This window comes from Colobus angolensis, unplaced genomic scaffold (assembly GCF_000951035.1).
Source record: "Colobus angolensis palliatus isolate OR3802 unplaced genomic scaffold, Cang.pa_1.0 Scaffold117, whole genome shotgun sequence".
Classification (NCBI taxonomy): domain Eukaryota; kingdom Metazoa; phylum Chordata; class Mammalia; order Primates; family Cercopithecidae; genus Colobus; species Colobus angolensis.
Window position 1 is genome coordinate 2,802,103 of NW_012112808.1, and position 20,852 is coordinate 2,822,954.

Consider the following 20,852-nt stretch of genomic DNA (forward strand, 5'->3'; position numbering starts at 1 on the left):
TTCTTAAGTGAACCTTGAAGAAAAAGCTTTTACAATTTATACTAACAGTTAAATCTAGTAATAGGTCACTTAGAATATCATAAGTGATACTACAAGATAGAAGAACATAAAGACCCTCAACCAAACACCAGTGTGAAAAAGTGTTTGCAATAGTATATGAAAATTATAGGGGAAAAGGATCTTTACAGCTGTTTGTCCAATTACATCAGTGTTCCACGAAGCCTCTCACCTACTTAATGACTACATGTGATTACAACATATTTCCTTCTTGGTTTCTGGGTTCAAATGTTTTAACGTGAAAGGGAATCCCACTAGGTCTAATTTGCAGACTTGGGAAGGCAATGATTGATTCACACAGACAGACACTGGACTTGAGTTTGGGGAGAACAAGTGAGTAAATATGGTGCTTGATAAAAGATACAACAGTGAATCTCATATTTTAGAGTAATGAGTGAGCCACTTCTAATAAAATGTAAATTATCATACGCCAAGCAGTGGAAAATACATATGAAAAACATAATTGTTTGGAAGATACATTCCTCTTAATAACAGTTTAACATTATACTCTCAAGAAAAAAATGATTAATAGTGTCAAATCTACCCATCTGTCCATCCACCCAGCCACTGTTCTTCTCTTCCCTCTTCTTCTTTTTCTTTCTTTTTTATTTTATTTTTTTAAGCAAAGCAATAAGGACAAAATAAGAGGTTGGAGGAAGGATAGAAGTGAAAGAGCAATTAAGAGAGAAAAGGAGGAAAGGACGATTATAAATACATAATTACCACATGATGATTTATTTTTAAACATGTACCTTTAAAAAAATAGGTTTTACTTCTTAGTTTTAGAGGTTGTTAGAAACATTGAGTGTAGTATACAAATTTCCCATAGAACACTTGACCCCCCAAATACGCACAGTCTCCCCCACTGTCAAAATCCCACAACAGAGTGGCATATTTGTTAGGATTGATGAATCTACACTGAGGTATCACTATCACCCAAAGTCCGCAACTTACATTAGGGTTCACTCTTGTTATACTTTCTATGGGGTTTGAAAAATGTATAATGACATGCATTTACCATCATATATCATACCGAGTAGTTTTACTGCCTTAAAAATCCTTTATTCTCTGCCTATTCATCTCTCCCCTCCCTCAAATCCCTGGCAACCACTGATCCTTTTATTGTCTTATTAGTTGTGCCTTTTCCAAAATGCCATATAGTTAGAATCATACACCATATAATCTTTTCAAATTGTCTTCTTCTACTTAGTAATATGCATTCAATGTTCTGCCAAAATCTCCTCATGGCTTGAAAGCTTGTTTCTTTTTAGTGCTACGTAACATTCTATTGTTTGGATGTACCACAGTTTATTTATCCATTTACCTACTAAAGGATATCTAAGTTACATCTACACTTTGGCAATTATGATTAACACTACTATAAATATTTATGTTCAGATTTTCGAGAGGGCATGTTTTCAGCTTCTTTGGGTCAATGCCAAGGAGTGAGAGGGCTGGATCATACAGTAAGAGTATGTTTAATTTTGTAAGAAATCGCCAAAACCTTGCAAAGTGGCTATACTATTTTTCATTCTCATCAGCAATGAATGACAGTTCTTACTGCACATCCTCACCAGCATTTGGTACTGTTTATGTCCCAGCTTTTGGCCATTCCATTAGGTGTATGGTGGTATCTTGTTTTCATTTCCAATTTCCTAATGACATATGTTATTGAGCCTCTTTTCATATGCTTATTTGACATGTGTATATCTTCTTTGGTGAGATGTCTATTCAAGTCTTTTGCCCATTTTTTTCTTTTTTGAGACAGAGTCTCGCTCTGTCACCCAGGCTGGAGTGCAATGGTGCTATCTTGGCTCACTGCAACCTCCTGGGTTCAAGTGATTCTCCTGCCTCAGCCTCCTGAGTAGCTGGGATTACAGGCATGCACCACCATACCCAGCTAATTTTTGTATTTTTAGTAGAGACGGGGTTTCACCATGTTGGCCAGACTGGTCTCAAACTCCTGACCTCATGTGATCTGCCCGTCTCGGCCTCTCAAAGTGTTGGGATTACAGGGGTGAGCCACCATGCTCGGCCTCTTTTGCCTATTTTTAATGAGGTTGTTTATGTTCTTATTGCTGAGTTTTAAGAGTTCTTTGTATACTTGGAATTACACCCCTTTATCAGACATGCCTTTTATAAATATTTTTTCTCAGTCTGTAGATTCCCTTCTCATCCTCCTGACAGTGTCTTCTGCAGAGCAGAAGTTTTAAGCTTTAGTGAAGTCTATCTTATTTATTTTATGAATCACGTCATTGGAGTTGTATCTAAAATGTTATTTCCACACCCAAAGTCATCTAGGTTTTCTCCTATGTCATCTCCTAGGAATTTTACAGTTTTGTGTTTTACTTCTAGGCCTATAATCCAGTTTAGTTTTTGTGAATGGCATAAGATCTGTGCCTAGATTGGCTTTTTTGCATGTGGATATCCAATTGTTCCATTTATTGAAAAGACTGTTTGTTGAAAAGACTATCTTTGCTTCATTTTATTGCCTTTACTCCTTTTCAAAAGATAATTAATTATACCTATTTCTGGACTCTCTGTCCTGTTCCATTATCTATTTGTCTATTCTTTCACCAGTACAACACTGTCTTGATTACTGCAGCTTTATATTAAGTATTGGAGTTTGGTAGTGTCAGTCTTTCGAATTTGATTGGTAGTGAGTTGAATCTATAGACCAACTTGCAAAGAACTGACATTTTAACAGCGTTGAGTCTTCCTACCCATGAACATGGAATACCTCTTCATTAGTTTGTCTTTGATTTCTTTCATCAGAATTTTGCAGTTTTATTCATATAGAGCTTACACATATTTTGTTAGATTTATACACAAGTATTTAGTTTTGGGGGATGCTAAAGTAAATGGTATTGTGTTACTAATTTCCAATTCCATTTGTTTGTTGCTGGTATATAGAATAGCTGTTGACGTTTACATATTAACCTTGTATTCTACAATCTTGCTATAATCATGTATCAATTCCAGGACTTTTTTTCTTTGTTAGTTATTTCAAATTATCTATATAAACAATCATGTCATCTGTGAATAACACAGTTTTATGTATTGCTTTCCATCAGTATATATTTTTTCTTGTCTTATTGCATAAGCTAAGATTTTAAATGTTTGCTTGTAAAATTATACTGTAAGTCACTACAAGACAACTGCAAAGTAGCAATAGCTTAAAAAATCAATAATAATTTCTAGTGTTTGCTATGTATCAGGAACCTATCCAAATATTTTATATGAATTATTTCATTAACCATCACAACTGTATAAGATGGGTAATATTATTTCCATTTTATGAGTAATAAAACTGATTCACAGAGAAGTAACTTGTTCAAGATTACTCAGTCATTAAGTAGCAGAGCAATAATTCACAACCAGATCTAATGGTTCTATAGTGTATTTAACTTTATTGTGTATCAACTGAGGACCTATTACAGACTATGTTTCCTATTAGGTACTTTTTACATGCCATTCTCATTTGATCCCCTCAACAATCCTGAAAATTAGTTTTTCTTATCCTTGTTTTGCACTGAGAATAATGATGCTCAGAGGGGTTAAATAACTTGCCCAGTGGCATTTTGCAATTTGGTACAGCAATCTCTCAAACCCATGTTTACAAATATGCTCTCATTTTGAAATTTTTTTTTTGTATTTTTTCTTTGTCAGAACAAATATCTGCTATTTGCTGTTCAACACAGCTTTAACTGGACACTGAACAAATATTTACCGAGGACCTATTAAGGGGCATATATTATTCTAGGTGAATGAAGCATCTGGAATCCCTGTCTTCACAAACCTAGCTTCTCATAAAACATAAAATACTCTGTAACAAAACCAACCAATCAACCAGCAAAATACTTTCCAACAACTGCTAAATGCTGTGACCAAGAAATAACAGGGGGAATCCGGTGGATGGCATTAGGGCCAGGACTGCTTCTACTCAGTGGGTAGGGCAGGCCTCTCTGAGGAGAATACATCTGAGCTGAGGGAAGTATTCCAAGCCCTGAGATGTTTTGGCCGACTTAAAACACGATCAATAAAGAAATGAAGATCCTGATTTCCAGCTTAGAGTTTAAATTGGAAGCCCAAAGATGGAGAACAACTTTCTGCTTATAGTGTGTTTTGACTCCCTGAGTGGTTAGCCATCATCTCAATACTGAATGTCATTTGGGGAATAAGAAGGAGACAAATGGCAGAGTACAACTGTTTGATGGCAGTGTAGTGAGTCCTCCCTTTTCTCCCCTAGACTTCCATCTGAGTTTAGAAGTTGTTATTATTCTTGAAAAGAGTTGTCTTAATTTTGCTTTCCTCTTACATCAATGACTGCTCATGAAAACCAAAGTGAGATTTTTCCCACTTACCCTCCAATTGGAGACTCTCGCTCATTGTTGCATTAATAAAGCACTAACACATATACATAGGATTTCTGTTGTATAAAACGATTTGACAGGCAATTAGCTTCAGGATTGCAGCATCTTCAGCTTCTCTGACTCCAAGAGCCCACCAACATGGAAAAGCCTCCACACTCCAATTCAATTTCCTTGAATACTCCAACAGCCACTAAACATAACACCTTTCAAAAATGCTTTGCTACTGATGATAGTGGTAATGGACTAATAACAGAAAACAGCTCCTGCTAATGTAAATAACTAGATAACCAGAAGAAAAAATAAAAACCTCAATGAGGAAGAAAACGGTTCTTCCTATGAGGTATTTATTTAATCTCCATGTTTGATAATGGTTCTATTATTATATGTGCTGTAAGATCAGCAGAGAATAGATGAAAAGAACATTAAATGTAGAACTGCCTAATATCTTTCCAATAGGTAAATGACTGAGGAAACTCAGAAATCCTAGGATTTTTACTTCTTGATATTTACTTTGAAACCAAAAAGGCTCAATCTATAAAATGTGTAAACCAAATAATTCTATTATTGAAAATTCAAGGTTTGAGAGTAAAATAAAACTAAAGTAGAATGAGAAAGTGTTTTTAGTCAGGAAAAACTAGGCTGTGTGTTGCAGGCACCATAAGCCAGAAAGGTGACTCCTGGCCGTGGAGTGGTGGTGGTGGTGATGTATCAGTACTGACAGCCATTACTAATACCTGTATTTGGCAGATAAGTCATTTGAACTATGGAGACTTTATTTTGGAAACAGTTCTTCATTTACTTTACGTCTCCCATTAGACAGGACAATGCCTATAAACTCTGGGCATCCCTTTACTGAGAGAAAAATAAAAGAAAAGCAGTTAGGAACTGGCCTGGCATTCTCACAGCCAAGCTGTAGTGTTCTCCCGTGGACCACAAACAATTTCAAAGAGTAGCAGCGCCAGACAAGGCTACTCTGTGACCATGAAGGATCAAGCCCAAAAAATAAAAATACAAAAAAAGACCACTCCATAATAGTGTCAGATCAAAGACAAAAACATGAACACTGTGATCAAATATAATAAAATATTTCCTTTTCTGGGCTAATACAGTGCTTTCTATCATTCATACTTTTTATTGATATGCTATAGTTGCACATATTTTTGGGCTGTATGAGATGTTGATATCTGTATAAAATGTGTAATTTCAGGGTAACTGGAATATCCATCACCTCATTTTTCTTTACTTTGTGTTAAGAACATTACAATTCATATCTTCTAGCTATTTTGAAATACACAACAAGTTATAATTAACTATAATAGCCACACTGTATTATCAAATACTAGAACTCATTCCTTCTAATTGTATTTTTGTGCCCATTAACCAATTTCTCTTCACCCACCTTCATCCCCTTCTCAGCCTCTGGTAACCACCATTCTATTCTCTATCCCCATGAGATCTACTTTTTTTGCTCCCACATATGATTGAGAACATGCAGTATTTGTCTTTCTGTTCCTGGCTTATTGCACTTAACAACTTAACATAATGACTTCCAGTTCCATTCATATTGCTGCAAATTCTTTTTAAGGCTGAATAACATTCCATTGTGTATATATACCATATTTTCTTTATCCATTCACCCACTAATGGATGCTTGGGTTGATTCCATAACTTGGCTTATCAATCATATATTTTTTTTTTTAATTGAGACAGAGTCTTGCTCTGTCACCCAGGCTGGAGTGCAGTGGCGCGATCTTGGCTCACTGCAGGTTCCGCCTCCCGGGTTCATGCCATTCTCCTGCCTCAGCCTCCCGAGCAGCTGGGACTACAGGCACCAGCCACCACATTCAGCTAATTTTTTTGTATTTTTAGTAGAGATAGGGTTTCACCGTGTTAGCCAGGATGGTCTCGATCTCCTGACCTTGTGATCCGCACGCCTCGGCCTCCCAAAGTGCTGGGATTACAGGCGTGAGCAACCGCACCCAGCCTCAATCATGTTTTAAACCTCACTCTGTTCTTCTTTCTTTCTAGATAAGAATTATTAATACACTCAATCAGAGAATTGCCCCCAGCATCCAATCCAGAACAAAGCCCTGTTTTCCTGCATTCTTCCCCAAATTATCTATTACAAATCCAAATTCTTAATAACTTCCTTTTAATACCTTCTTACTGAAAAGCTTGCATGGTTCCTGCGGTTCACATGGTTTTTCCTTGTTGTGGTAAATCAATAAATCTAACATTGCTTTAAAAATAGATGTATTCCTGGGATTTTTTGGCTGAAACTGATTGATACTTGTCTATTTCTTTCACAGGCAGAAGTCCAGGGCATACACCAAGTCAGCTGGGGACTTCATAGTGGGCAGTCTTGCAGTCAATGACCTGGTAGACATGCCAAGAGAACTAAGCAGCTGTAAATAACCACTGTGTCAATCTGGAGGAACTATGCTCCTTTCATAATAATCCTATGCCTCTAATCTTTATCATTTTGGACAACAGCTCCACCATGATTAAATCTTTCAGAAAGTCATTTCTATTTTTCAGATTACAATCTTACAGGTTGAAAGACAGGCTGGTATTACAGCCAGAGTTCCGGTATCTTCCAGGAATCATCATGAATAAGAATAGTGACACGATTTTAGTGTCTCTATTGATTTTGCAAGTAAATGTAATAAACTGAGATACTACTATTGTTACATTTCATGATTGCTGGGGAGTGGTGCTCTTTTGCCTTCCCTTGGCTCTTAAAACAGCTCTGAAATGTACCATAAGGCTCCATCATTTTCCTTGTCATCATTATCACTATCACCACCACCACAATCATCACTATCATCATGGGATCAACTAACATTTTTGAGTGTTTTTCTTTGTACCAGATTCTGTGTTACATATGCAATCACATTTAATTCTCAGGACAGCTCTAGGACAGTGTTTTTTTTTTTTTTTTTTTTGTTTTTTTTTTGAGACGGGGTCTCGCTCTGTCGCCCGGGCTGGAGTGCAGTGGCCAGATCTCAGCTCACTGCAAGCTCCGCCTCCCGGGTTTACGCCATTCTCCTGCCTCAGCCTCCCGAGTAGCTGGGACTACAGGCGCCCGCCACCTCGCCCGGCTAGTTTTTTTTGTATTTTTTAGTAGAGACGGGGTTTCACAGTGTTAGCCAGGATGGTCTCGATCTCCTGACCTCGTGATCCGCACGCCTCGGCCTCCCAAAGTGCTGGGATTACAGGCTTGAGCCACCGCGCCCGGCCGACAGTGTTATTATTATCCTCATTGTTCAGAGAAGGAAACTGAAACAGTGACATTAAATAATTCCAAAGGAGCAGAATCAGTACTCAAAACTAAGATGATCTGCTCTAAGGTCCACACTCCTAGCTATCATATTTCTTTTGATCTATCTTAATGCTCAAGCTAAAGAGATGAAAATGGGGACAGAAGAGGTAGATTTCAGTTGCTGGCTGCACCAGTTTTCTAGGCAGTTTTGAAGAAAATTTCCTAGGATGTCTCAGCTTCTTACTTCCAAAGGTGACTGTATTATTCTGGAAAGTCTTGTGGTCTTAGAGGATTTCATTTTTTTCATTAATTATAGTTACTCTTTGAAATGATAGATTATTAAAATGATTAGCAGAACTATTTCCAAGTAGATAATGTTCTCTGAAATTAGAAACCCAAAATGCACCTTTCATCAATGAACAAAAATAAAACAGAAAACTCATTAACTTGGGGCTAATTTGGAAAGATTTTCTGATAATTCAGTGAAGGTGAAGCATGTGTGAAGTATAATGGGAGATTAGGAATTGAATTAGACATCAATTCTGCTGACTTCAAGTACTGAAGAGCACAGCAGGGAAGATGTGAGACATAAACATAGCTTTTGATACATGTAAAAAGTGACAGGAGTCTTAGAGAAGTAGAGGTGAGGTTTCATGAATGTTCCAAAGCAGTGCTATTCAAAGTGTGACCCATGTTTCAGACACTTTTACTTCAATTTAACTAATTTTATGTCTGTTGAATCTATATATATTAAAGAAAAGAACTGTACTTCTATTTTGTATGTCCTTTTTATTTATTGTTTTCTTATAATTAATTGTCATTCATTGTGCACAAGTACTGATAAGTGATGGAATTAAATAACTGGTCCTTCATCACTGGCAGTTTGAGAAATAGAATATTCTAGAAACATATGGTTCAGCTTGAGATGTTTCAGGCCCATGGTTAAGAAATACTACATACCACATTTATTAGAACTCAATTTGATATCCATTTGGATATACATATTTATATACTATGGCTATGTGTATATTTATTTATATATATATTTTATATAATATGCACAATATTTAAAGCCATACAAATGTCTTTAAAGATATTCTAAGCTTATATTCTTCAGTAATTCACATAAAATGTCCTTTTTTATACTTTGGTGAATTTGACATACTCTTAAATCCTCACAAGAACAATGTGACATCTCATAAATAAACAAAGCTGTAAGCAACTGAGATTCAGAACCTTTTATTACTCACAAAGTGAATATTTGAAATCAGCAATCACAATAAACATCTTTCCTTGAACAAAGAAAATAGGATTATAAATAAAAGCCATCCTTACTGCCATGGTTACTTAAGAGATGAGGAAAGGGGTCTGTGTTATTAACTAGTTTCCTCAGTTCTAGAACACTGCTTGGCCCACAGTAGGTGCTCAATAATTGCTGAATAACTGGAATGGCATTTAAGAATAAATAATTAGACAGTGGATCTTAGTTAACACTGTAGTGATAATACTGGAAGGTGACTTTTTTCAACAGCAAAGGCATTTCTTTACAGGAAGAACCAACTCCATTCCAAACTTAAGAGTTAGTTGATTAAAAGAAGGGGTTTGTTCTAAAAGACAACTGATTATGAACTGTGGCTTTGCCACTTACTACCTTTAGTGACCCTCTTTCTCCTCCCCAAGACATAGGTCTTCCCCTGTAAGATGAAGATAATGGTAGAACTCACCTCACAAGCTGGTTGTGATGAACATATGACAGGATATCATAAGCACTTTCCACTCATGCTTGGCCTTAATAAACAGCAGGCAAATGTGGGAAAGCCGGCACTATGTGAAGCATATGAAATTGCTGATACTCCACCATTTCTGGTCTACAACACAATGGCAGTTTCTAATGGCTCAACCTAAGTTACGCTATCTCACTGAAAATACATTAAGAAGCACCTTTTGCTCAAACTAACACATCAGAGACTAGGTACATTCTTTTCCTGTTACCTCCACTGCTGTATCTGCCAACATATGTCTCCCAGGCAGTTGTCAGGGCTACCGAAAGGAATGTCTGGAGCCTGGGAAGCATGTCACATACGAGGAATGTTGTTAGCACACGCCTCTGACTGCCCACAACATGCACAGTTACACTGAACTGGTTGAGCTGGGCCAGGATGGCAGCGTAGGGCAATCTATCCATGTTAGAAATCTTCTAAGATTCTAGAGTTCTTTTTGAACAAAAGTGCTGGGAGCATTTAAGCATGAGATGTAAAGCAATCATTAGCTAGATTCTGAAAAAACTGGCTCCAGCTACAAACCAAAATTGGCTAGGTATCAGTGGAGAAGATAGAAGGTTGGCAATGAGATTAGTACTTATGACTCAATTTATACTCCTCTACCTACTAACTTACCATCATCACATTTTTACTTCTGCCTATATGCGGTGCAATATGTTAAATGTTACAATTTCCAGCCCCTACACTATCACCACCCACCGCCAGACACACAACCAATACTCCTTGCTCCAAGGTAAAAAAATTAATCTCCAAAACATCTGACAACAGTAAGAAATTTCTGTTCCTATCCATTATTTCTAAAAATAAATATTTTAACAGACTTAACTTTTATAACTTGAGAGTGCTAAAACGGTGTTTATGTTTTTAACATGAAAACACTTTTTACTTTTGCTAATAAACTCAAACACGAGGTCCAAATCTTAGAAATATCTTAATAGAAGGAAGATTAAAACACAATTGAATGCCTACTTAAAACACTACTTTATACAGCTATATCACGGTGAGGTTCAGAAAGTTGCATTTCTGGATATTAATAATCGGTCAGATAATTTCTTTTAAGCAGACATCACATTTATTAGCTAGTGCAGATGTGTCTTACTTGAATCCATGTGTGTTTATGTATTTATAACATACCACTAGGTAAAGTTTCATATAGGAATTTAAACACATGCACTTAGAGGAAAGGAAATATCTCATTTGTCTTTGTATTATATGTAACACCTACCACTGTCTCCAGCATGTAGTAAGGAATTAAATAAATGTTTGTTGAATTAAATGGGAAGTTCAGGGAAAATAACTAAGTTGATTTTCATATGAAAATAGTTGCAGGGAATTAACTCAAGAATCTCAGATTAACTTTCTATTAAAGTGAAGGTTACTTATACTTGCTCCTTGAAAAGAAGATAATATTTTAAGATTTAACAGTCAACATTAGGTGAAATGCATTAAATTTCAAAAGTAAGTGCTTATTTCCATAAGGTGTGGAAGCTGTTCTCCAAAAGATAATGCCACAGATAAGTAACAGTCACAGCCAAGGGAAGGAAGGGTTCCTTGCCTAGGCAGAGACATTAACATAAAACTCTGCTCATCAACAGCTGATGGTTTAGAAGGGTTAAGTGATGAAGTATCAGATGTCAAAAGGACAAACACAGGTTCCACCTGACAGCATTAACAATGAAAGAGTGCCCTGAACTTTGCTCAAACTCAGGAAGTTGGAATGGAAAACCAAAGGTACCCAGTGCTGTGCTCACAAATGCACGGCGCACAAAATGCCCAATCAGCCATGGCACAGCTGTGCACCATGTGAGTTTAACCACAGCCCTGAGTAGCCAGGGAGGACAACAATCTATTTTCTGTTGACATATAAAAACAAGTTTATAAACCATCATTTTCCATGTTTCCAATAAAGGCAGATCTAGTTAATGAAGGCAGGGAGGAGTTAGGTAAAGAAAATAATCCCCAGTTCTACTGTTATTTTTTAATTTTTTTGTAAGATACAATCAAAGCTTTGAGAAAACTTGATCAAGCAGACTCACTGCAATCATCTTTTCCTTGAAGTCAAATTCTTCAGTTGGGTATCAGGATCATGCCATTCTAGGTTGAATTACTTCTTCAGATGCGTAACTGTATAGTCTAACTCAAATGCCTCTACACATGGCTGCATCCTGAAACTCCTCTTTTATCAGAGTGGTTCTATATTCAAGATCTCAAAACTCTAAAATGCTCCTCATGGACAACAACCTCCCAGTCTTCCATTTCTCCTTTGCTCCCACTTCTCTCCTTCTGCTCTCATGGGAACCTCCAGCCTCTAGAAATTTCCCTAATCCTTGTTCAGTGGCATGAAGTGCATGCCATGGGCAGCCAATTTTAACTGGCTGTCACCAGGAATGAGAATACCTACTTTCTATGTAGCACTTCACAATCCAGAAAGGGCTCTCTCAGGACTTTCCTTATTTGACTTTATTTCCAACAGGTCTTACTATTATTACTCTTAAAGAAGTAGCAAAGGGCCGGGCGTGGTGGCTCATGCCTGTGATCCCAGCACGTTGAGAGGCTGAGGCAGGAGGATGGCTTGAGGTCAAGAGTTTGAGACCAGCCTGGTCAACGTGGTGAAACACCCTCTCTGCTAAAAATACAAAAATTAGCTGGGCGTGGTGGCGCATGGGCGTGGTGGTGCAGCTACTCAGGAGGCTGAGGCAGGAGAATTGCTTGAACCTGGGAGGTGGAGGTTGCAGTGAGCCGAGATCATGCCATTGAACTCCAGCCTGGGCAACAGAGCAAGACTCCGTCTCAAACAAAACAAAAACAAAAACAAAAACAAATTGAAGTAGCAAGGGGAACTCTGGGTCTCCCTGAAAGCTTGCTAATACTAGGTTGTCATTAGCTATCTGTACTTCTGCCCCTTGTCTGCCTCAATGGTTCACAATGGCAAGACAGTGACCAATAAGTAAGGACCAGCCATGATCATGCTTTCACCATTCTTAAAGAAAACAACTGGTCCCTGGCTTGGTGAAAAGATTCAGCCTCATTAGCATCTCCAACCAAATAAGCAACTATATCCGGAAAAAGAAACACAAACTAGATAAAGCAGTCAACAATGTGCACTGGCAGTGAGGCAGTCCGAAAAACAACAGTTGTGTTAAACCAGAGTTCTACATGTAGTTGGCTTGGAATATTAAGTTAAAATAAGTCGAATGAAACCTACCCCTGACTAAAATAGGTATGTGTCTTTTTGCTTCCAACTCTCTTGAAAAAGCAACAATGATGTAATACTATAAATCTTCAGTTAATTAATTCCAAGATTTTGCAGCAAGCTTTGTACTCTCATCCTGTATCACATACCATCTGTCTATGGTGAATATTTAGTTCTCACTCACATCCTGTTTCCTAACCCTTAGAATAAATGTATCTTCTTAAAAATAAGAAAAATGTTCCGCTAGACCAGAGGAAGATAAGGACTTATATTTTAAACAAGCTGATATCATATCTTCATAATCTACTGCTGCCATCTCCTGTGTTAATGAGGTAGCACCTTCACACTTGTGAAGAAATGTAATAGTACTTAACAGAAACAATTCTTAACGGTCAGATGGCACATTTTCTACATACATAGAGGAAAAACAGCTTAATTCTGTTACCTCTAAGTGACTTCGTCTCTCAGCAATCACACGTTCATCCTTATTTCCAAATAGTTTCTTTGGAGGAAATTCAAGGGCAGCAAGCTGAAAAAGACATTTTAAAAGACATGCATTAACACCACACCTATTAATTGTTGGGCTATTATTAATCTATTATTTGAAATCTCTTCCATGGGGTGAAAATAAAGAGGCTGAAAGTTTAAAGATAGTGGGTTCTGCTTTGCTTTATCACCAACTGTGTGACCTTCAAACAGATAAAGCAACCTTGGCTCAGATTCCCCAGTGGTCAAATGAGAAGACAGGACAATGGGAACTCCACGGAAGAATGAAACTGATTCTCAACATTATCAGACTCTGTACCAGGTGGTGTTTTACACTTTTTGTTTTTTAAAACATGTTTGTTCTTCTTTCAGTCCCCTTTTTTAACTAGAATTCAATTAGTTTTGTGTTGAAATAATAATTTGAAAATTCAACCTATACACTACCTGAACATTCTGTAAAATCATTTTCAGACTATTGCTAAGGTTCTCTAAACATTCAGTACTGTCTTTTCAGTTACCACTGTGAATGAAGATTGCCCATGTGAAAAAAGGACTTCTCTGCATCTTTTCACCTTGCTTCCTAAAAGTGAAGGTTCAGATTTCGTTTTAGCCTGATCTTAGCATTTCATAGTATTTCTCTTATGCTTTCCTTCTTGAATGTACAAAAATTATCAACAATAAGTTTTACTACAGATTCCCAGGCAAGAGAGAATTATATAATCTGGCGAGAATCTGACTAGCCAGTGTTGCCTTGGCTGAATAAATGCTAAGGAGCAATAATTGCTGCAGTTGCAGAATTCACTATTTCCTTCCTTTCTCAATTTGTCGGGACCAGACAAATTGAAGCCAATGAAGCATTACCAAGAAAAAAATGAGCATTTCTTCCATAATGTAGGGCACAATATGTCACAAAATTCCAATTTTGTGCCTATGCAAATCACTAAGTTGATTTAAATTTATATTGCCACAGTGGGAGTCAAAAATTAAAGACTAGCATCTGTATATATAATATTTTTAAAACATAGTATTAAAGTATAATATACATACAGAAAAGTGCACATATCACAAGGGAAGAACTGGATGTGTTTTCAAAATCTGAACATGCTGTGTAACCAGCACTCGGATCAAGAAACAGAGCACTGCCAGCAACCCAAGAACTGCACTTGCCCCCTTCTAGGCACTTTCTCTCACCCCTACAAAAGTTAATGCAGGCCTGACACTATGACAATAGCATTGTTTGTGTTTTTCCTACTTTTGAACTTTATGTCAAAGATGTCATACAGTATGAACTCTTTTGTGTCTACCTGCTTTTGTTCAGCATCATGTTTGTGAGATCCAACCATGCTGTTCTGTGTAGCAACAGTTTGCTCATTTTTATTGTGGTACGGTATTCCACTATGTGAATATTCCATAATATATTTGTTCATTATCTTGCTGTTGGGCTTGTTAGCTTCCAGTTTTTGGCTACTAGAAACTATGCTGCTATGATCACTTTCCTATAAATCTTCTGAGAAACATATGTACATATTTCTGATGGTCATACTCTTAAGTGTTGGAAATGTTGGGTTATATAGTGTGTGTGTATGTTCAGCTGTATTTGAAACTAACAAATGGTTTCCAAAACAGTTTTAGTAACTGACACTCCTATCAGAAGTGACTGAGAGATGTGGTTGCTCCAGATCTTCACCAGCACTTGGTACTACGGTTGTCCTTCTTAGCAGTGCTGGTGGGTCATGTCTATTGTGGTTCACATTTGCATTTCTCTGCTGACTGATGTTGTCAAACATCTCTTTACCTGCTCATTGACGTCTGGTGAGTCATTTTTAGGAAGTGTCTGTTCAACTCTTTTGTCCATTTTTAAATTCGTTGTGTGCCTTTTCCTTAAGTAAGAATAACCTGCCTTTTCACTCTCTTAAAAGTTGTCTTTGATGACTTTATAGCCTGTCTTAAAAGTTGACTGAAGTTGGGCAGATGTTTGTTTCATTCCCCCTAGTGTTCTTTCTACCAAAGCAGAGAAACCTTGGAATGGGTTGAAGGTAACACCAAGGGATGGGTTTCCCCATCTCTGTTTCTCACCAATGTTTAGTTGGTTGACATCCAACTTTAAAATCAGTTGAAGGTAAAGTGAAAGACCATGGACACTGAGGCAAGACAGACCCCGTCTGAATCTTGGCTTGACCACTAACCAGCTTACTAGCTACGTTTCTCTGAGCCCGAGCATTCTCTGCTGAAATAAAACCATAGAAAATGAAACCAAACTTTAAAAGGGTTCCATGAAGATTTAGTGAATGGATTTTAGCTATATTATTAGCTGTTAGAGATCTGGTAATTACTGAGCAAGTGGCACGCCCACATTCCCGTGCGGCCTCTCTGCATCCACTGGGAAGCCGTGGTGACGTGGCTTCAAGGAGCAAAGGGTTTTCCGGAACCTGGCCTCACTGGCACAAACACACTCCCCCCATGTTGCAGCTCAGAGAAGACAGGTATAGCAGAGTTCATCTTCCGGCTCCCTCCAGCCTCCATCTCCTCCAGTACAAATGTACCTCCCGCTTCCCTCGATGCTGTGGTACTGAAAGCTTGGCAAGCATGCTTTCACAGTTGGTTGTTTTGTCGTTTTCTTTATGTGGCTGATGAGGTGATGTGGTTTCTGTCAGGGGAAATTTATAGTCACACTCACATGATCAATCAGAAATCGTGCAATAAAAGGACTTTAGGCAGTGGAAGTGGGGAGGGAGCAAGCATTCACTTCTCCTCCTAGTCAATAGTGGCGTTCGCTCTCCAGACCCAGATGGAGGCAAGCATTCGGTGCTATTAATATTCAGCCTGTGAAATAACTATGTGTAAATTATGTACAACACTCTCGTTCAGATTTTAGGAGGAAAAGGCCAATTCTAAGTGACTTTCAGGCCTATAATCACAGGACCATGACAATCAACTGTCTGACTTTAGAGTTTAAGACACCCAGGCCCAGAGTTAAGTGACTTGGAAAAGCTCAGAGTCATGGGGGCAAAGTCAGGACCGACTCCAGGCCTCTCGGGATAAAGCTATAAGGGGTGTCTGCAATGCATGAAAGACACTGTCGCAAAGTCTTTGGGGATCTAGGGTAAAGATGAAAGACAGTGATTCCTCCTAAGTGTATGTAACCAGAAACATGAATATATCACTCCAAGGCAGTCATCAACAGTTCCAACAAGAGTTGTCAATGGGACCCTGCTGAGGACCTGTACCCCAGTCCAGGGTCAGCACAGCAGTGGAGAATAGCAGGAAGCAGGATAGGGCTGGAGCTCCCCAGAAGTCGTCCATTCCAGGACATACAAAGTTGGTTAGCAACTATCATCTTAACCCTCTCCAAGTAAAAACTAAGAACACTGGTAGCTATCTTTATAATAAAGTATGGGTAGGATGGAGAAAAGGACAGTTGCAGAAGTTCCAACGAGGCTCTTGATAGAAATGTGAGCTAATGGGCCCACGTCCTATAGGTGGAGCTGGGACATGAACAAGCCAAAGAAGAAAGCCAAGGCCATAATGTAAAATATAGGAAAAACATGCCCCCATTAAAATAATGATGTTTACATCAGAAACAGCTTCAACTGCAACATGAGTGAGTCCCTTTCCTCTGATACAGTGGAAACCACTTCCATGTCTCCTCTTTAGAGAATCCTAACAGTGCCACTTAGGCCTTGCTATCTATAAGCTCAGGTTGGACAAGATGAAATTGCCAGTTCTGTAAGTTAAAAAATGTTGAATATCAGCAATTTCATCTAGCTAAATCCTGCATAAAACTTAGACACTTAAGTGACTGCTAGGGTCACTTCATTTTCCATCAGCTGTGCTATCTGCCAAGTAGTAAAAGTATCTCATTTGATGGTCGCTGATCAGCTATACCTAAGCCAATCCATTTCAAAAGAATATTTTTCTTAAGGCACTCAAAAGTAAAACAAAAACTAGAAGTATCTTATATTTTAAAACATACTACATTAAAATAGTGAAAGCTATTGGGATAGCAGGGCAGGTGGCACAGGAGGCCATCTGGGGAACAACAATAGCTGACATAGAAGATAATACAGTCACATTCCTAAGTCCATCCTCCTAAAAGAAAAAAAGAGCATCATCTTTACTTGAATTGGCTTCCTCAGCTCAAATAAAGGAGTCTCTGAAAAATGAGGACTCTCATGTTGACCTGCTGAATGACTGGGATGAAGAAGGCGGAGAGCAGGGGCAGGAATTACTGCTTCATTCCTAAAATAATAATATAGCAAAACCCCTTACCACAGGTTAGATAGCCAGAGTACAGAAGAGGGCTGGACTATTATCTCTCCACAAGTGCAAAGTTATTGCCTCATTTATTTCAAAATAGATCAACAAAAGCAATTCTCTGTAGGATTCATTTCTGAAGTGTAAATGATTTAAACTGCCTAAATAGTTTTAAAAAATGGACAATTTACTAAGATCAAAAGAGTCACTGGTCAGGACAAATAACCATGCCTGGAAGACCAAACAAAACAACCAACAACCAAAAAACCTTTTCCATTTTGCTGAAAGTGCTGTTTTCTGAAATGTAACACTTCTGACAAATTAAGAATATAAGAGAGGTTCACAGAAGACACGATTCTGAATTGTCCCTGACCTCTCTCCCCATGTCCCCCACACACCAACATCTTTTATTTGGTTTCTCGTGTTACATAAAAAGTTTAAAATGAAATCAGAAATATTACCTGAACATTTTCATTCCCTCTCAAGTACTTTATATTTACACATTTTCATTTTTATTGCCTCATTTTCTTAATAGAACAGATATTCTAGTTTTGATTTTCTTGAGGAAAGTACTGTCAGGAACAGTGAACGACAATCTGTAGGTGGAGAGACTCCTCTTGGATTTCTCAGTAGCCTCTGACAAAGGAGATACAGTGTCCTATATTTCAAGAAATTTAAGTTCCTGAAGTTCTATATATTCCTCTCAACAACTACATTTTAAAGGGTGTCAGGTAAGTATTTCTGAATTACATAAAAATGTTCAAGATACTTGGGATTCAGTAATGGAGGAAAAAGAATTTCTTTCTTTCTGTAAGATTTCATTTTCATAAAGAACAACATCATCATTTCCCCTTATAACTTTTTTGAAGACAGTCTCATGTTGAAAAGCATGACTACACCAAAAATAATCTTTCTGCAAGCCATAAAAATTGGTGAAACCATTCTGGTTAAAGATGGTGGAGCAACGACTTGATTTGTTCCTTTCATCTTCTTCAAAAGCACCGCTACCACCACAAACACTGTCTCTGAACTGGGAAACCGCCACAGCTCAAATGATCGGCCAGGCAGCAGCATCCAGAAGACCACCACGGAGAGAAGAGATGATGGCAGACAAGGGTGGCCCAGAGCCACCCTTACCCTCACCTGCATTCCACCCATGCTGGGATTAAAGAGACTAAATACGGGGATGAGAAAAATATCAGGATGCAATTCCACTTAAGGAAGAAGGTGAGCAGGGGCTGTGAGAGGAGGAGCCTGGGGAAGTCCCTGTCTCCAGCGACAGAGGCAGGAAAGGCCAGAGAGCAAGCGTTTGGCTTTATCGCCCACAGCCAGCAACTCCACAGCCCCCATGAACCAGAAAACAAGAGAAGATGTGTCTCAAAGTGAAGGAAAAAATTGGTGAAAACAGTTTCAGGACAATTCTAAGTGGTCTGCATGCCACAGCTGCCCTACTCCTCCCCAGCGTCTGCCTCTCCTTGCTCCCACAAAGCACTGGTGTTTTCCCACAATTAGTCCACTTCCTTTAAAGATGAGAAATAATCAGAAGGAACCAAAACTGAAACTATGTGTAAAAAGGGTGAGGTGAGGTGACATTGAATGAAACATAAGCAAAAGGCAGCTCAAGAAGATACACCGTAAGTGGGATCGGCCAAAGCTACCCAGAAGGAATTCAGAGAATTAATAGTCATGTAGGAGCCACAAAATCCATCTCTAAATAGAGCCCAAAGAAGTAAATGATACACACGTTGAAAGAAGAGAAAATAAGGGTAAAAAAGAGTAAGAAAAGCAAGCCGGTTCTTGGAGAAATGGTTGATTCCAGGATGGGGCAGGGAATACAGACGATGAGCCTGCAGCAGCCTGTGGCGCCAGAAAAGTGCTTGAAAACAAAAACCCAAGACGCGGCGTCTCACAAGAACACAGGCATCAAGTGAAAGAGCTCCCAATGGCCAAAGCTGAGACAATTTGAAAAAGAAAATTAAAAAGAAAAAGTATTCATAGATAACCCAAAATAGAATAATTGAATAAATAAATGGCGGGTTTAAGATTCACTTTGAAAAATAAAATAAAATATTGGTGGGTAACAAATTCCAAATAATTTATGTAGATGTTTCACCCTCAGGAAAGTAGCCCATTATTTCCCCACTCCTGAAATGTGTGCCGTGCATAGTGACTTCCTTCCAAATAATACAGCGTGGAAAGGAAGAAAAACAAGTAACTTTACAGTAGAGAAACTTCAGCCACGTGATCAAGTATCAACAGTGGTAAGTCATACTGATAGTATACATCCTTGAGATGATATGATAAAAATACCATTTTTACCTCTGTGGTTTCCCTCCCAAAAATGCATAACAAGTCTTCCTCAAGAGTGTCAAGGTCACTGAAAACAAGGAAAGTATAAGAAACTGTCACAGTGAAGAGGGGCCTATGGAGATGTAACGACTAAATATAATGGGGAGTCCTGGGTGGGATCCTGGAACAGAAAAAGGCCATTAGGTAAAAACCAAGAAAATATCAATAAAGTATAGACATTAGTTAATAATAATGTACCAGTACTAGTTCACTAGTTATGACAAATGTACTGTACTAATGGCAGATGTTAGTACTAGGGGAAACTGAGTATGGTGTATGAGAACTCTGTACTATACCTTCAGATTTTTTCTATAAATCTAAAAGTATTCTACAATAGGACTTCTGGTTTCTGATCCTACACATGAGGAGCTGAAAAGTTACTCCTGTCCTCATGACAAGAAAAAAGCTGAAAAATAAATGAAGATCAACAACTTTTCTTAGATCCAGTGGAGAAGTGAGATCATAGGGCAAACTACCGCCCTCAGACTGCAGAGACAGACAGGTGAACACAGAGAATCGTAACTCAGCCTGGCACTGAAGCCTGCTGCTGGAGCCAGTATTGGTAGAAACACTATGAACAGTAATTCCAGAATCACTGGAGGCTCAAATATAGACTAGTGTGATTGTTAAAATCTCTGAGGGTGGCCAGTCTTGAGGAAGGTCTCCACACTTTTGAGAGTTTTACCTCCAGGAGCCCCACCAGGTTCTCACTGTGAAGTTGGATTCCAGTTTTCAAATGATGTGTTCTCACTGTGGCACTGGGGGATTGAGCAGGGGAAGGAAAAAGTAACCATTTTTAAATACTCCCAGAGCTCTCTGTTCTTCACAAGGCTTGCTCTCAAGAGAAAGTGTTTTACCAGAACCTAACTACCTTAGGTTTTACCAGAGCCTAACCGACCAGGGCTAAGTGAAACATTCAATGCAGGCTCACGAAAAGACTGAAAACTACCCCAGGACTATAGAAGGCTTCCTCTCACCGTATCTTACCATCACATCATGGGGCTGCTGTATCACAGGGGATTACAGCTGAAAGAACTGTAAGCCTCAGACCCTATTTTAAAAGACTCCAGGAAAGCCCAAAGACAACAACGGGAGAC

At 38.4% G+C, this 20,852-nt stretch overlaps 1 protein-coding gene across 3 annotated transcripts in view; it reads right to left on the bottom strand.

The window, feature by feature from the left end:
• The window catches only part of KIF16B (kinesin family member 16B), a 325,669-nt gene that overhangs the window by 31,761 nt on the left and 273,056 nt on the right, over positions 1-20,852 (bottom strand). For all 3 annotated transcript variants that reach the window (XM_011962694.1, XM_011962686.1, XM_011962678.1), the window contains one exon: positions 13,112-13,195. In XM_011962694.1, the coding sequence (XP_011818084.1) occupies positions 13,112-13,195 (84 nt within the window). The remainder of the gene's footprint in view (positions 1-13,111; positions 13,196-20,852) is intronic.